General features: G+C 51.6%; 8 protein-coding genes across 8 annotated transcripts; 5 read left to right on the plus strand and 3 right to left on the minus strand.

Annotated features, from left to right (window-relative positions):
* Positions 1-107: 107 nt before the first annotated feature.
* On the plus strand, positions 108-2,768 carry M436DRAFT_42788 (uncharacterized protein; the record flags this gene model as incomplete). The annotated part of the gene is made up of 1 exon (XM_013573571.1): positions 108-2,768. One exon carries the CDS (start codon positions 108-110, stop codon positions 2,766-2,768), a length of 2,661 nt encoding a protein of 886 aa, XP_013429025.1.
* Positions 2,769-2,778: 10 nt separating this feature from the next.
* On the minus strand, positions 2,779-3,546 carry M436DRAFT_43292 (uncharacterized protein; the record flags this gene model as incomplete). The annotated part of the gene is made up of 1 exon (XM_013573665.1): positions 2,779-3,546. One exon carries the CDS (start codon positions 3,544-3,546, stop codon positions 2,779-2,781), a length of 768 nt encoding a protein of 255 aa, XP_013429119.1.
* A 428-nt stretch (positions 3,547-3,974) lies between these two features.
* M436DRAFT_80419 (phosphatases II) lies at positions 3,975-5,516 on the plus strand (the record flags this gene model as incomplete). The annotated part of the gene is made up of 1 exon (XM_013573878.1): positions 3,975-5,516. The coding sequence occupies one exon, from the start codon at positions 3,975-3,977 to the stop codon at positions 5,514-5,516; it is 1,542 nt and encodes a 513-aa protein (XP_013429332.1).
* A 239-nt stretch (positions 5,517-5,755) lies between these two features.
* On the minus strand, positions 5,756-6,691 carry M436DRAFT_71448 (NAD(P)-binding protein; the record flags this gene model as incomplete). Its single annotated transcript, XM_013573796.1, has 1 exon — positions 5,756-6,691. The coding sequence occupies one exon, from the start codon at positions 6,689-6,691 to the stop codon at positions 5,756-5,758; it is 936 nt and encodes a 311-aa protein (XP_013429250.1).
* An 805-nt stretch (positions 6,692-7,496) lies between these two features.
* Positions 7,497-8,749, plus strand: M436DRAFT_42405 (malate dehydrogenase; the record flags this gene model as incomplete). The annotated part of the gene is made up of 5 exons (XM_013573500.1): positions 7,497-7,562; positions 7,633-7,750; positions 7,813-7,853; positions 7,909-8,011; positions 8,064-8,749. The coding sequence occupies 5 exons, from the start codon at positions 7,497-7,499 to the stop codon at positions 8,747-8,749; spliced, it is 1,014 nt and encodes a 337-aa protein (XP_013428954.1).
* Positions 8,750-9,359: 610 nt separating this feature from the next.
* M436DRAFT_71450 (acyltransferase ChoActase/COT/CPT) lies at positions 9,360-11,289 on the plus strand (the record flags this gene model as incomplete). The annotated part of the gene is made up of 3 exons (XM_013573797.1): positions 9,360-9,396; positions 9,452-10,167; positions 10,219-11,289. The coding sequence occupies 3 exons, from the start codon at positions 9,360-9,362 to the stop codon at positions 11,287-11,289; spliced, it is 1,824 nt and encodes a 607-aa protein (XP_013429251.1).
* Positions 11,290-13,033: 1,744 nt separating this feature from the next.
* On the plus strand, positions 13,034-14,048 carry M436DRAFT_62387 (uncharacterized protein; the record flags this gene model as incomplete). The annotated part of the gene is made up of 3 exons (XM_013573720.1): positions 13,034-13,334; positions 13,531-13,780; positions 13,835-14,048. 3 exons carry the CDS (start codon positions 13,034-13,036, stop codon positions 14,046-14,048), a joined length of 765 nt encoding a protein of 254 aa, XP_013429174.1.
* An 888-nt stretch (positions 14,049-14,936) lies between these two features.
* Positions 14,937-16,024, minus strand: M436DRAFT_42881 (ubiquitin carboxyl-terminal hydrolase 2; the record flags this gene model as incomplete). The annotated part of the gene is made up of 3 exons (XM_013573588.1): positions 14,937-15,506; positions 15,559-15,936; positions 15,989-16,024. The coding sequence occupies 3 exons, from the start codon at positions 16,022-16,024 to the stop codon at positions 14,937-14,939; spliced, it is 984 nt and encodes a 327-aa protein (XP_013429042.1).
* Between the last annotated feature and the right edge of the window lie 167 nt (positions 16,025-16,191).

Raw genomic sequence — 16,191 nt, forward strand, 5'->3', positions numbered from 1 at the left:
TTTGCTGGCTTGGCGTTATACTTCTCGTATACAACTGTTTTGATGCAGATCGACATTGTTTTATTTGTTCCAAATCGAAGGTCATTCTTCGGACCATAGATTATGGGATGAGTGATAACGGCGCCGACATCGAGTCGGACCACGACGGCGAAGTCGGAATTAATAATCTCCAGGATGACTCTGGTTCAGAATATCAGAGCGAGGACGATAACAACGCAGACGACCAAAGCGACGACGAAGCACGTTCTGTGCAAAGTGTGCATAGTGAGAAGAGTAATCGGTCAGCTAGATCTGGATCCGGAAGGAAGTCAACTCCCAAGGAAAAGTCTCAACTCCGATCAACCAAGAACACAAAAGGCACGTACAGCGATGCCTACCGGGAATTCTACAACACACAGCTTGAAGACTTAGTTCGTCCTTTCCAATCTATCGCCCACGCGTTACCAGCCTCGGAAATTGGAGTGGTTGTCTGGACTCCGCTGGAGAAGGAGATCCTGTTCCAAAGGGTCGCAGCTATTGGCAAGGACAACATCAAGGATATTTCGAATGCCATCAGGACCAAATCAGAGACAGAAGTGCGCCAGTATCTCTCACTTCTTGATCAAGGGACAATCGAAGGCAATGTGACCAAAGCATTGCCTGTGTTTTCTGCCGCAGACGTGTCGGCCGCTTTCGAAGTGACCAAGCAGTCGGAAGACTTGCTCGAAGAGTACGCGGACGGACTAGCACAATATCAGACAAGAAGTGATCAGAAGCGGGAGCAGAAGAGACATGGTGACTACTGGCTTCTTACGGAAGAGATTGCGCAGGAAGTTGAGGAACAGGTCATGGCACGAGATGAGTCCTACTTGAAGTCAAAGCTACATGATGAGGATGAGGACGAAGATGCAGACGACGATACAGACGTTGCCAAAAGCGACCAAGAGGCTGCCGAAACCGATCCCAAGGCCAAACCGGAGAGCCGCCAGACCGATACCGAAGACGAATCATATGTCCCCAGAAAAGCCGATTCAGAGCGCCTGGAACCAGACCAGCAACCATCGCAACCGCTCGATGAAATCATGGTTCCCGCAGCCGAGCTCCTTGATCTACCAATGTGGTTGCGACTGTCTAAACTGCTCATGTATCAACCGCCGGGACTGGGCGATAGCTGGGACGCCTTCACCACTGGTCACCAGACTCCGTCAATGTACCATACCGCTTTCCAGGACTACCACAATCTGACGGTCAGCTTAACAAGGCGTGTCGTACAGGCCACCATCTTCCAAACAATGACTCGATTGAGAGCACGCGACAAAGATCACCCCAGTGCTGCCGTTACAGCGAATGATGTACGTGCGGCAAGCGAGATTCTGGATCTGAAACCCGACAGACGCAGATTCTGGGGTAGCGTGCCCAGAAGACATGGGCTCCGAGTCTATGAGCGAGGATCCAAGTTTTCCAGAGGTCAGTCAAGAGCCGGAACGGAGCTAGATCTGGAGGAAGCAGAAGAAAGATTGGGCGTTGGCCTCATGTCGACTACAACCACTGAGATGGGCGACGATGTTGTGCAAGCAGACGAAGACGAGATGGAGGAGGATGTTTTCGACCCTGATCAATACTACGAAGACCCCGAACTCTGGACAGAAGCCTCTGAAGCGGAAGAGGAGATACCCATCACCATACTTGACGATCAAGAATCTAACGATTCTGGAGAAGAGGATGCTGCTTATCATGCAGCGAACGATGAAGAAGCACAGGATGCTGCCAGAAAGAAACAATACAGAAAAGGTCGCATGGAGAAGAATTTCCAAAAGGCGCACGATGCATATCTCGAAGCTGTCGATCAGGAGATCAGCAGAGTGCAAGAGATAGAGATGTGGGACGCTCTTGGAGTTGCACCACCAAATAATATCAAGGATGAGGAGGTTGAGATTCCTCGACAACCAGTCATCAAGCGCCGACTATCAGATACTGCCAAATGGAGAAACGACTTGGAGTATCAATCACCGTGGGAGCTAGACTTCGATGCTGTGCAGCCGGGAGCTTTCGTCAGCATGCACAAGCGAAGCGAGCAGGCTAAGAAACGAAGGCGGAGGGCTTACGACTATCTCGAGCAGGAAGGTCTGGTCGAACTCCCTCAATATGCACCTGAAGCTGTCGTTGTGAGGAAGAAACCCAAACCGGTTGAATTCGACACCGAGATAGATGAAGTTCTCACGGGCAGTGCAGCAATTGCTACCACGGAAGTCTTCGACGGAGTGCCAAGGAAGAAGCTGCCGAATCCCATCGTGAACAAACCTCTGAGCAGGGCTTCCTCAGTCCGAGAAAGCTCCCATGATTCGTCCGTCAGCCAGAGATCAGCAAAAGCAACTGCCCTAATCAACAGGCTAGCAAGCCGTGCACCGAGCAAGAAGATCGAGGAGGATTTAAGGAAGGCTGAAGAGGCACGACAAGCCGAAGAGCAAGCCCAAGAAGAGAAGCGACAGACCAGAGCGGCTCGCAAAGCACTGTCTGAAGAAGAAAGATTGGCACTCAAGAAGGATGAACAAGACCAGAGAACGCGGAAAGAAAAAGAGAACAGACGAAGACAATCAAAAGAGCAGGAGAGGCTCGCGAAAGAAGAAGAGCAGCTGGCCAAAGAGGAAAGAAAGAGGGCCAAAGCAGAGAAACGCAAGGCTGTCGACGAAGAGCCTGTTCAAAACGAACCAAGCGTGGAACAGCCGGGGGAAGCCACATCTTTTACACGATCTCGAAGCAAGAAGCCGAAAAGAAAGTCTGGATTCTAGTGATGGGTCATCAACCAATCACGCGCTGGAACTCTGTATCTGCGTCTCTATAAACCTCTGGATCCGCATTTCGACCATCAACAAGTACTTCGAACCAGTTATCACCTTCTCTGAACCTACAACTACACAACTTCCCACCCCACCTCAGCAGGCGGCTTATCAGATTTCGGTAAATAACCTTCCACACGACAGCATTGAAACAATCATCCTCGTTCCTCACTACTACTCTTTGAATATTGTGCAGATTCTTCAGCGTCTCGGACAAGGTATACGACAAGGTGTGTGCCGAGTCCAAGTCTGCAATCTCGGCGTAATGGCGATCATATTGGGCAGGACGTCGTGGAACGAGGACCAATGTCTCGAGCGAGAGATGTGGGTTTCCAAAGGGTACACCATTCCAAGACTCATTGAGAGCGCGTAGACGATTGATGCGTCCTACCAGTGTGATGTGTCTCAACTGTTTCGCCAATGGTGGTGATAGATTGGCGGTACAGAGACGCGCAAAGGCTTCTGGATCGGCATAGATGCCGCCGACGGTGAAGGAGGTACGTTGGAGATGCAAGAGCTGGGTTTCTCTATGCATCTGTCGACATGTCAAAAGTAAGGGTTGGGCAGGGGTCGCTGTTGTCTCGTCTAAGTTCGTAGGCTTCCCAAAGTCGGCGAGACTTTGCGAGGTGGAGGTGTTATTGGCAGCGCAGGTATAGGGACATGTTTCGATGAACAAAAGGTCATAGATCTGGTTTCGCAGTTCAGCAGGGAGAGTGAGTAGGGCTGACATGGTATGGATGTTTGTATAGGTCGATAAGGAATGGAATTGCTGTCATCGGAGGTTTCGAAAAAGCACATTGATGTGCAGGTACATGACGATAAGGGACGGCATCGGAGATATCGGGCGAGTGGACAAGGCCAAGGCGATTTACACAAGGTCAATCTCGTACGCAATCAGCTGTAGGATTATCTAGCCAGCAAAGCCATTGCACAGTCTGTATTTTTGACTGTTCTTTCGAATTTCAAGCCATAAAGTCAGTTGATGGTCACTCATGATGTTGTCGCGAGAGAGCTGGTCAGAAAGTGTGAGGCTCCGCGGCAGGTGCCAATGACGTCGGGCGTTATTCCCAATCAACCAAGTTTCGCAGGCGCGCCATGGAGCTACCTACTCTAAACAATCACGACTCGCATCTTTCCACACGTCTGATCAACCCAACAATGGCTTCACTGCTACGCCAGATAGTAGCCGGCCCTCGCGCCCAGCACCCAGAAGCAGGCCTCGATCTCTGCTATGTAACCGACAACATCATCGCTACCTCCGGTCCTAGCGGCACATACCCTCAACTCGCCTACCGTAACCCGCTATCGCAACTCGTCGCCTTCCTTGACAAGAAACATGGAGACAACTGGGCTATTTGGGAGTTCCGCGCCGAAGGAACAGGATATCCGGACGAAGAAGTCTATGGCCGTGTCAAGCATTACCCATGGCCTGATCACCATCCTCCGCCCTTCGCACTAATCCCCTTAATCATGGCCAGCATGCGCAACTGGTTGACAGAAAACAGGGAGAGGGTTGCCGTCGTACATTGCAAAGCCGGCAAGGGACGTAGTGGCTCCATGAGCTGCAGCTACCTGATCTCAGAAGAGGGCTGGAAGGCCGAAGACGCAATCCGCAGATTCACAGAGCGCAGAATGCGGCCGGGCTTTGGTGCTGGTGTTAGCATCCCCAGCCAGTTGCGCTGGATCAGCTATGTTGATCGATGGACGCAACACAAGAAGGTCTATGTCGAGCGAGAGATACAAGTCATGGAAGTCCATGTATGGGGCTTGAGGGATGGCGTCAAGGTCAGTGTTGAAGGCTCCGTTGACGAGGGACGTGTCATCAAGAATTTCCACACATTTTCCAAGAAGGAGCGCGAGATTGTTCGTGGCGAGATCAAGAAGTCTGGAGGCTTTGCCGATGCTGTCACTGCGGTCATGGGCATCAACAGCGCAGAGAAGAACTTACACCTCAAGGAAGCGGAGAACATGGAAAAGGAGGAGAGGGCAAGGGCTACTAAGGGTACCGTCACCAACGAAAAACTCCACAATGCTACAGGAGATGTCATCTTTAGACCCTCTCAACCCGTCATCCTCCCCACCAGCGACGTCAACATCGACTTTGAGCGAAGGAACAAAGCAGGCTATGGTATGAGCATGGTGACAGCCGTCGCTCACGTCTGGTTCAATTGCTTTTTCGAAGGCCAAGGTCCGGAAAATGCCACCTCCAACAAACCCCCAGCCTCGTCAGGCGTCTTCGAAATCGACTGGGAAGCCATGGACGGCATCAAAGGCAGTCTCAAAAAGGGCACCAAGGGCTTCGACAAACTCGCCGTAGTCTGGAAGGCCGTCGACGAACCCACACGTGGCAGAAGATCCAGCATCGTCATCACAGAACCACCACCTGGTACCGAAGTCCCAGAGTCAGGAGCTGCAGACTGGAGGGGTCATGGCTACAACAACCCCTCTCCTGGCCAAGGCAGGAACCTAGGCTTGAGAAGTGAGACTCCTGCAAGTAGAGATGTCAGTCAGGCCAGCAGCACAAGAGAAGAAGATGGTATAGGCAGTGACACTGAAGGTGTGCAGAGTTATGTTGGTGGTGGTATCAAGGGACATGAACAGGTCAAGCATGAGAAAGAGGTGCAGGTACAGAGGAAAGAGGGTCCGTTACCGCTGAGCAGGGATCTCCCTGGTCATGAACATAAGTTTGCTGATGCTTAGTGCAGATTGATTTGGTTGTTTGATTGCTTTTTGGGAGCGGGTGCGAATGGTCACTAAACATTGTTTTTTGAAGAGCTTTATGGTATGCGTCTGTTTTCTTGTTTCTTTGAATCATGATACCTCTCTTGCTTTTCGGAGGCTTGGTTGCATTATCAATTTCATTGGGCCTGCTTCTTTTCTACTTTTGTCTCTTACTTTCGTCATCATCGTTATCCGTATCTATGTTTCTTCTAACACATCTAGGACGCTTTGCTCTTCTCAATCTCGCCAACTCTCGTCCTAACCCACTCCTCACACCCAGTAGTCTCCCTCTCCAACAGCCACTTCAATACGTTACAATTCCCGACCAAGCCCCTCTCGTTGTAGTATAAGAACATCCTAGCCCCAATCTCCTTCATCTGTTTCGGAGGCTCCTTCCCTCCATTGATCATCTTGATCGTGTTCTCCACTGCATCCTCAAAGCTTTTTTGCTGCACCTGGACTTCTTTCCCTAGCACCTTTGATACAATCCCGCAAGCCTCAACATAAGACAGAGGTTTTGGGGTCGAGACTAGCTGATATGTTGCTGCAAAGTGTGCATCTCTCTGCATTAACACTTTCGCAGCCGCTTGGCCGATGTCTTTTGTCGTAACAAAAGAAAATTTCGTGGCGGGGTTCCAATTGCAAGGATACATTGGTTTTTCGTCTTTGAGGAGTTTGGCAAGAGGTAGCATTTCCATGATATGCGTTGGTTGCAAGATCGTATAGTCGAGTCCAGACTCAATCAGGTATTCTTCCACGTAGCGTTTAACATCATGATTGAGCAGTTTTCGGAGGATGGGGTGGATGACGCTGCTGTACACCAAGTGCTGGAAAGGTCCGCCAGCATCTTCTTGGGCGTTGCAGGCATCGATGAAGTTGATACCTAATTGTGATTCGTGTGGGTGGAAAGGTGGGAGGACTAGAAATGCTGCAGTGACGTTTTTGAGGATGCGTGTGCAGTCGTCTTTGTTCGCGAGGTCGGCTTGTACGATTTCGGCTTTTGGGTAGTTTTCAGATAAAGTGGCAGCTGAGGGGGAGCTGTGGCATTGGAGACGTAGGTGTGGGTAGTGGGGGATGAGGTGGGGGATCAGAGCTGAGGATTGTTTTCCCGAGGCGCAGGTTATGAGGATGATCTCGTTCTGGTGATCTGGCATGTTTGGAAAGGTTTGGATGTGTGTATTTTTTGAAATTGTAGAGGGAATGTGAGATGTGATGAAGTTGGGAGAGAAGTGTGCTCTAATCAAGTGAGGTTGTCAGATTCGACGTCATGCGGCATCAACGATACGCGGCCTCGGGAATGAATTTATGGCTGTCATTCTACTATGTTTGTCTGAGGCTTCGTAACTCGATATCAAGATGCAACCGTGGTATTGAATGTGTCTCGCGCGGTCGCTTGAGTAGTGTGGTGAGTTGGTCGTTGCAATCGGACACAGTTCGCAAACCAAGCGTCAAGTTTTTAGTGGACGATATCGAGCAGTAGACGAGCATACTGTCGTTGTACTTGATCAGAAATCAATCCTCGTATGATTACAACGAGATCCATACATTTCTTGATCTGTAACGACCGTGGACAGCTGTTGTCGTTACGTGTTAATGTATGGCAGGGTGTCGGAGCTTGCAACTTCGACATGAGCGTTTGGAAGCTCCAAGCTTGAGCTCCAGCAGGTCCTGGGCCAAAGGAGATTTTCCCACTGCCCCTCACGAGCTGGATCAACCTCAACCAGGTTCATAACAAGCCACCCTCTCACCCGGCATAAGCAGCGCCTGCAGAAAGGATGATATAGAATCAAGCCTCGATGGTGGAGGGGTTCCTTGCCAAGTTGTGCCGGACACGATCACGATCGGAGGTTCGGTCGGGTGGCTCGAGCTTCTTCGCCGAGAGACTCAAGATGATTGAGTTCCATCGTCCGACTCTCTACAGTTTCTTGTTCAACAATCACTCGTTGCTTCTATATCAAGATGTTTGCCGCTCGTCAAGCCATTGGTACTATTCAGCGCAGGGCCTTCTCGGTCTCTGCCCGCGATGTGAGTCTCGATTCTGCCTGTCAATGTGTCGCACCTCGCCAGTCAAAGATACTGATTGTCTCTCGCGCAGGCCTCCAAGGTCGCCGTCCTCGGTGCCGGTGGTGGTATTGGCCAGCCTCTGTCGCTTCTCTTGAAGCTCAACCCCAGAGTCACTGAGCTCGCCCTCTACGACGTCCGTGGTGCTCCCGGTATGCTGTCGCCTCTCCTTGTCCGTCTTCCGGAACAGGCGCTTACTCGAATGTCAATGCAGGTGTCGCCGCCGACTGCTCCCACGTCAACACCAAGTCTGTTGTAAGTAACTGCTGCTCGCAGATCAAACACAAGTCGATGCTCACACACTGCACAGGTCAAGGGTTACGAGCAGGCCGATGTCGCCGCCGCCCTCAAGGACTCCGAGATTGTCCTGATCCCCGCCGGTGTCCCCCGCAAGCCTGGCATGACCCGTGATGGTATGGACACACTCGAGTAGAACACCCAGAGACACCGACTGACACATGCTAGATCTCTTCAACACCAACGCCTCGATCGTCCGCGACTTGGCCAAGGCTGCTGCTGAGCACTGCCCCAAGGCAAACATCCTCATCATCTCCAACCCCGTCAACTCGACCGTCCCCATTGCCGCCGAGGTCTTCAAGGCTGCTGGTGTCTACGACCCCAAGCGCATGTTCGGTGTCACCACCCTTGACGTTGTCCGTGCCTCGCGCTTCATCTCTCAGCTCAAGAGCACCGACCCCGCCTCGGAGAACATTGTCGTTGTCGGTGGTCACTCTGGTGCTACCATCGTCCCTCTCCTCTCCCAGTCTGGCTACAACCTCGAGGGCGAGCAGCTCGACGCCTACGTCAAGCGCGTCCAGTTCGGCGGTGACGAGGTCGTCCAGGCCAAGGGCGGTGCTGGCTCCGCCACTCTCTCCATGGCCATGGCCGGTGCCCGTTTCGCCGAGTCTCTCCTCAAGGCCGCTCAGGGCGAGAAGGGTGTCATTGAGCCCACCTTTGTCGACTCTCCCCTCTACAAGGACCAGGGTGTTGACTTCTTCGCCTCGCAGGTCGAGCTCGGCCCCAACGGTGTTGAGAAGATCCACCCCGTTGGTCAGATCACCGACTACGAGCAGAAGCTCCTCGACGCCTGTCTCAAGGACCTTAAGGGTAACATTGAGAAGGGTGTCAAGTTCGCCAAGGAGAACCCTTAAATCATGAACAGACTCTTCTAGAGGTGTATTAGTAGCAATTGGTATATACCATGGTCAAAATCTATGTGCATGCCATGAAGTTCTCTACGATCATCACATGTGTATGTCAGAAGGGTCAAAACTGGAACCGGTGGCCCATATTGGCACTGGACTCGGCTGTGGGTGGCCCGATGGTTGCGTACCGAACGGTCACTGCAGACATACCGAACGAAGATGGGCTCGCTTTCTATGCGAGCTGGCTGTGTCTGTGTTAGGTTCACTGTGTGTGTTCTCTAGCATGACGCGGCACCGGCTGGGGAAGAAGGAACCTCGGCCCACGAGATCCGGGGAAGCTCAGTGAAGTGCGACTCTCTTTGGACCGAGGGACCTTCGGCATGCCAGCAACAGGTACGTAGCACTTTACTTTATTTCTCCTACGTGTGACGAGACACTGTTGCTCGCTACGCCCTTTATTTTCTTTTCTGCATCCTGAAGATCACCCTCTCTCCCTTCTCTCTTTTTCCCACACACACACACAACACTTGGGATGTTTGGACTCCGAGCCCGCATTCTCTCGTCTCCGCTAAGCCGTCCACGCATCGCTATCTCGTCCACTGTCGCGAAGACTAGAATGGCTCCTGCCCGCAAGAGCAGTTCGCTGCCCCAAGGTGTGTAGCGAGCACGTGGACAAGTTACCAACAACACACTGACATGTTCTCGCAGGCTACAAGGAGGATGCGTCCAAGGGACCTATGCTTCGCTTCGAGGACTCGCTGCCACGTCTGCCCGTGCCCACACTCGAGGAGACAGCAAAGCGCTACCTGAGATCGGTACACCCGCTTCTCAGCAAGCAGGAGTACTCGCAAACCGAAAAGGCCGTCAACGACTTCATCGCTCCCGACAGCCTCGGCCAGACCCTGCAGAAGCGTTTGATCGCAAGGAGAGAAGACCCAAACATCAAGAACTGGATCTACGAGTGGTGGAACAACGCTGCATACCTTGGCTACCGTGACCCCGTCGTGCCCTACGTCTCGTACTTCTACAGCCACCGCGATGACCGCAAGCGAAGAAACCCCGCAAAGAGAGCCGCTGCCATTACCTCCTCTGTCCTTGATTTTAGGAAGCAGGTTGTCGAAGGCACTCTCGAGCCCGAGTACATGAAGAAACTGCCCATTGCCATGAGCAGTTACGAATACATGTTCAACTGCTGCCGTATCCCCGCCAAGCCTGCCGATTACCCCAAGCAGTACGCTCCCAATGATCACAAGTACATTACTGTCGTTCGCAAAAACCAGTTCTTCAAGGTCTTGCACGAGGTCAATGGCAAGGAGCTTACCACTGCCGAGTTGGAGCAGCAGTTCTTGCGTATCTACCAACTGGCCGAAGACACTCCTGCTGTCGGTGTCATGACCACCGAGAACAGAGACACCTGGACTGAGGTATGTGAAGCCTCTGAACAGCTCATGGAATGTGTTGACTGACCTTTGTAGATGCGCGACGCCCTGATTGCTCAAAACCCCTCCAACGAGGCCGCTCTCCAGACCATCGAGGCCTCATCCTTCGTCGTCTGCTTGGACGAGGCACGACCCGTCACTCTCGAAGAGCGTGCTCACCAATACTGGCACGGTAACGGCGCAAACCGCTTCTTCGACAAGCCCCTTCAGTTCATCATCAACGACAACGGTACCTCTGGCTTCATGGGCGAGCACAGCATGATGGACGGCACACCCACCCACCGCCTGAACGACTACATCAACATGCTCATCTTCAACAACAAGCTCGACTATGACAACCCATCAGTCCGCAGCAACCTCCCCGAACCCACTCCCATCCGCTTCGATCTCTCCCCCTCAAACCTCGAAGACATTGGCCGCGCTCAGTCACACTTTACCAAGGTCATTGGCGAGCACGAGCTCAAGGTTCAGGCATACCAAGGCTACGGCAAGGGCCTGATCAAGAAGTTCAAGTGCAGTCCCGACGCCTACGTCCAGATGGTCATTCAACTCGCCTACCACAAGTTCTACGGCAAGAACAGACCCACCTACGAATCCGCCGCCACCCGCCGCTTCCAACAGGGCCGCACCGAAACCTGCCGCACCGTCAGCGAAGAGTCCGTCGCCTTCACCGACGCCATGGCAAGCCCCGATGCTACACCTGACGAGTGCAGACAAAAGCTGCAAGCAGCTCTCAAGCAGCACGTTGCCTACATCAGCGACGCCTCCGACGGCAAGGGCGTTGACCGCCATCTCTTCGGCCTCAAGAAACTGCTCAAGGAAGGCGAACAACTTCCCTCCATCTTTAGTGATCCTGCCTTCTCTTACTCATCAACCTGGTTCATCTCCTCCTCGCAACTGTCTTCTGAATACTTTAATGGCTACGGCTGGAGCCAAGTCGTTGACGAGGGCTGGGGTATTGCATACATGATCAATGAGAACAGTTTGCAGTTCAACATTGTGAGCAAGAAATTGGGCTCGGAGAGAATGAGTCACTATATCAATGAGGCTGCTGAGGAGATGAAGGAACTCATGCTTCCTAGCATCGAGACCAAGGCTAAGCTTTAGAAGGCTGGTGTTGGTGATGGAGAACGGAGGGGAAGCAGGAAGGGACTCTGGGATGACAAGGGCAGACTGGGACATTTGGCTCCTGGCCGTCTTAGACCGCCTGTTTTGATTTGCAGTGTTGTAGGCTAGATTTCTGTTTCCACCTCAAGAAGTTTCCTGGTTAGATCAAACTCTTTTTCTGAACCCTGCTGTATTTAATTTGGTGGCCGTTACTGTGACATGCACTTGAAACGGAGTGAAGCTCGCCACATGACTGCTGGCTGTTCGACCGATAGTTTGTGTATAGATTACCCTACAATAGTCTCTGTCTGCACACACATTGCATCTCATAACCACAAAGGGGGAATGCGTCTCCGAGCAAGACGACGGGTCCGTCTTGCGATCGTAGTCGTGTTTGAAACTCGGTGTCAAAAGCCCGATGCGGACACTCAATAGGTGATGTTCGAGGTTCGAAGGGCTTCTGTAGAGTGCCTGGCAGATAGGGGGCCTCCTGTTTCCTATAAGATGAACCAATAACCATCTGGTGCAGGAGGTTGGAAACTCCGACGCCATCGAGGAAGGTCGCGCCGCTGAATTCGTCGACAATTCGTTTGATGGGAAGCTTGACCTGATGTTGACAGTACTTCTGCTTGCATGTATAAAAACGTTAGTGCTGTCGTCAATCCCATGCTTGTGCTCAATGTGGTTGGGGACATGGCGGTGGATTGCCATACTCCTGACATCGCAACCCTCGAAAGCTCTGTATTCTGGGTTGTATATAAAGATCCCACAACCTTTGGCCTGCCAAAGTCAAGGACGATGCACATGATACGCTAGAGATATGTTATATAGTGCGGTGTATCCGCCAGTATAAGTCTCCATGAGAGCGTTTGCCTATTGATGAATCTCTCTAGCCTCAGATGGATTTGTGCCAATCCTTGTCTGGATAAGTCTGACTGATGTTGGCACTGCTAGGCTTTTGGCCTGGACTTCTGCGTGGGAACGCAGTCTTGAAGATTCGGAGAATGAGCGAAGTGTTGAAAGTGTTTCTCTGAGCCTGATGTCGGCGATGTTGTCTACCCTTCACGCTGAGATCGGGCTTCATCGCTGGCTATTCGACGGTCTGAGAATTGCCTCGAGGCCTCATGAGCGGGAGGAGGTATGTTGAGGTGAGGTGAGGGGCGAGACAAAGAGGCATGCAGATCGATGGCGTCTTGCTATACTATGTATGATCGCTATATCGTGGCTAGATGTAGTCCAAGAAAGAGGAAGATAATGATGAGCAGCAAGGACGGGGAAGCAGCCGCTTGATATAGTCTCTTACACGTGGTGGTGCCTTCCCGAATCAGGCAAATCTCAGCGGAGTTGACTCACTGCTTTAATTCTACATAGTGGCAGTAGCAAACATCATCGACTTCTCAGGCTGCTGGTGTGACGGCAAGTCGTCGGTTCAATCAAGAATCAGGAATTTATGTCTATGATTAGCAGCATCTTCAATCTTGCAATCATACAATTTGTACTGACTGGTATTTGATAGCTTGAGGAACGACACAGCCTGCATGGATTTGATACCCACAATGTCATGTATCAGGATCTACTAAAATTAGCAAGCAAGCAAAACAAGCCCATTTATATGTGGGCTACTTCTGTACGAACATCTTCAATTCCCCTTTCGTGGCCTCAGGGACATACAAAAGTCATTTTATATCACCTTATCCAATACTACTGTATCGTAGTGGAGAGCACGTAGCCTTAATTTCCCAAAATGTGCGGCTACCACGAACTCCAAACCCCTTGCTGTCACGAAAAGACAGGTTTCGCACCCTCTCCATCTCACAGATGTACCCACTTCTACGCCAAAAATCGCTACTGCCGCACCGGCTCCCTCCACTCTTGGATCCTGCCCTCTCCACCTCTAACCACAAATTACCTCTGTTCAAACTGCAAGACAGCCCAAGAACATCACCAAGCACTTCTTGCAGCTGAGATGAGAAAGCAAGAAGCACAAAGGGAAAAGGAGAGAAAAGAACAAGAGGAAAGACGCAAGAATGAGGAGGCTAGAAGCAGTAGGTTGTGGGATAAGGAGGTGAGGAGAGTGGCGGAGGAGTGGAAGGGGAAGGGAAGAGCGGTGGACGCGCTGAGGAGCCAGTTGGCTGGGGCGAAGATTGATCATGGCGAGGGACCTTCTTCGGACGGGAAGAAGTGAGGCAGTGGATTCTGTTGAGGTATGTGTGTTGTGCTTGGAACTGGCTATCCGGATAGAGGGATGTATGTTTGCCTGGTATCTTGGAGAAGTCGCATGGTTTATCAGATTGCAAGAACGGCTCGGCCATGAGGTTGTTTCTACTGAGCCCGAAGGGGGTCGGAGAGATAGAAGTGACATGAAAGAGATCAAAAATGTTGCCAGCTCAGAGAGATATGAGTACCAAGTGCCAAAAAGAAAGGCGGCGGTTCTCAGAGTCGAACTCGAGAACCTGCTCGCGATGTGCATGCTTATCGAAGTTGACCCAGCGTGTGTGTTGGAATCAAACCGCTACACCACAGCACGTTTGCTCCCCTGATCCAGCTCGGTATATACACATATCTCTGGGTCTCTGCAGCAAAGTGAAAGAACCAGACAGCGAAAGTGCAAAAGTGATTGGGTGCTCATGAGCAAAAAGGAATCGGTCGCTCTCGTGGTCGACCTCAGGAACTTGCCTGCTATGTGCACTTATTTCACGGTAACCCGACCTATCTTACGGAGAGACCCCTACACTACTGAGCACGTCTTCTTCCTCTAATCCACCTGAATATATACCCACATTACTGAGATTCTGAACTTACAATCTTGAGCACTTGGCCTTTTTCTGTCTGTTTCACTCGCTCGTCTGCTCGACAGTGTTGTAGGTATCTGATAGTTGGATGATGTGCACTCAATACCAGCCGTCCGTCGACGTGGTATGAAGATAGACGTAGGTCTTCAGGGAAGCTCTTAGATACGCGTACCTGCCATCTTCTCTTGTCAGCCGCAGCCTCCCATTGTGAACGCGGACAAAAGCAGAAGGCACCAACCCATCAACACATCAACAACAACGGGAAGTGCTTCTCGCCTTCTTCACCTAACGTAAGAACCAACACACTCACACCTACCATCACACTTCCTTCCAGCACTTCCATCCACCACTTCTACCTTATCTCATTCCACAATCACATCACTTTCCAACATCATCATGTGCACGAGAAGAGTCAGCCGCTACACCACCTGCACCTACCGCTTCCACAAGATCCTCGAAGAAAAGTTGTGTGTCAAGAAAGGCGCCATTGCTCCTTGCCGTCCTTGGGAGTGGTTGTTCATCAACGAGCTTCCCAACAACGAGCCTTGCCCTTGTGAGCAGTGTGCTCAGGCCCTTGAACGCAAGATGGTCCAGCAGGGCGGCAGTCGTCACAAGAGGGATATTTCTCAGTGATGTGCTAAGGTGTGTCTGGATGCTTTTGTTTACTCACTTGAAGTTGCTGACGGATCTAGCGTCGATGCGGCTGCGGAGGTAGTCTAGAAGAGCATGAGCTCGATTATCACGAGCACAGTACGGTCCAGAAGAAGCCGAATTCAAGTTAAAAAGGCCATAAGTAAGCCGGAACCATGGTCCGTTCGGGAAAGGGGTGTTCTTAATTCGTCAAGATTCCCATAATCACATCTCCATCTCATCAGGGTTGTATCCCTTCTTCTTTCCCTCTTCCAGCTTCTTCTTCGTCTTTTGTTTCGAGTCTTCGATCCAAGCATCATAAGAGCCATCTGCGATCTTTGCAGCAGTAACACCCTTCATCAGCTCGCCCACGAAACCGACAAAGTTGTGTCTGCGAAGGGCATTCTCCCATTGCCATGCTCGACGCTTCTCCTCCTCACGGTATACCATATCTTCGTCTCCAAATTCTCTTGCTTTGACTCGTAGATCTTGACACATGGCTAGCAGGTTGAAGCGGATCTCGTTTGAAGGGTACCTTTCGATGCGGCGTTGGAGGACGGGGATGACCTTCTCGGCGAAGTCTGTGGGTGCACAAGGACCGTGGTTGATGGGAGCTTCTTGAAGGCCGTCCAGCTCGTACAGTTTGCCGTTGATGCTGGTGTATGCGATGAAGTGGAAGAGGTCGTCGTCTTGAGTGGCCATACGAGTTTCGTCTGATACGAAGGGCGAGCTGCGGGCGAAGGAGTTGTGAGTGTCACGGATGAGGTCGCTGTTGCTGAGAGCTTCGCCACGGATCTGTGATCATCAGTCTACGCTCAACGACTGGTCGCTATAGCGGATAACGTACATCTGGTGGGAAGGCGGCGGTAAAGTCCTTGAAGTCCGTCAAATGAGGACCCAGCTCAACACCATCGGCATTGTCCTTGTTCATCAGGACACTGAGCAGCGCTTGTGTACCGCAGGCGTTCTGAATTGTCTGAGCGGCAAACCACACCTTGCCCTTGCCATCGCCTCCACTGCCAGCATCATCCAAGTTGTATGTTGCTTCAAAGTCAAATTGGCCATCTAGCGGACCATCTGATTTGCGACCATCGTTGTTGTACTTGAAGAGAAAGATGACTCCTAACGGTGAGAGCTGGCCCAGAGATTGTGCGTCTAAAGAGATGAGTTCCTCGAATTGAACGTTCTTGACTCCAAGATTCTCGAGCAAGTATGTGAAGACGCCCTGTTGATTTGTCAGTATGCGCAGAAGAAAGATTACAGCGCATAACACTCACAGCGTCTGACTCGATTGTGTTCCAGCCTCCAGACATGTTTGCTACAGCCAACAAGTGATGTTCAAGTTAACGAAGCTCGTCGCCGCAAACATTCATGCGTCATAAGCTGCACGAGCTGCCAGCCAAGCCGGCTCGGTGATCGGCGCTTCGGCTTCAGTTACCTCCGCTCGCCAGCCATACCGTTTTTGCAAAAGGAGGTGCCC

The sequence above is a fragment of the Aureobasidium namibiae genome (genome assembly GCF_000721765.1).
Source record: "Aureobasidium namibiae CBS 147.97 unplaced genomic scaffold scaffold_5, whole genome shotgun sequence".
NCBI lineage: Eukaryota > Fungi > Ascomycota > Dothideomycetes > Dothideales > Saccotheciaceae > Aureobasidium > Aureobasidium namibiae.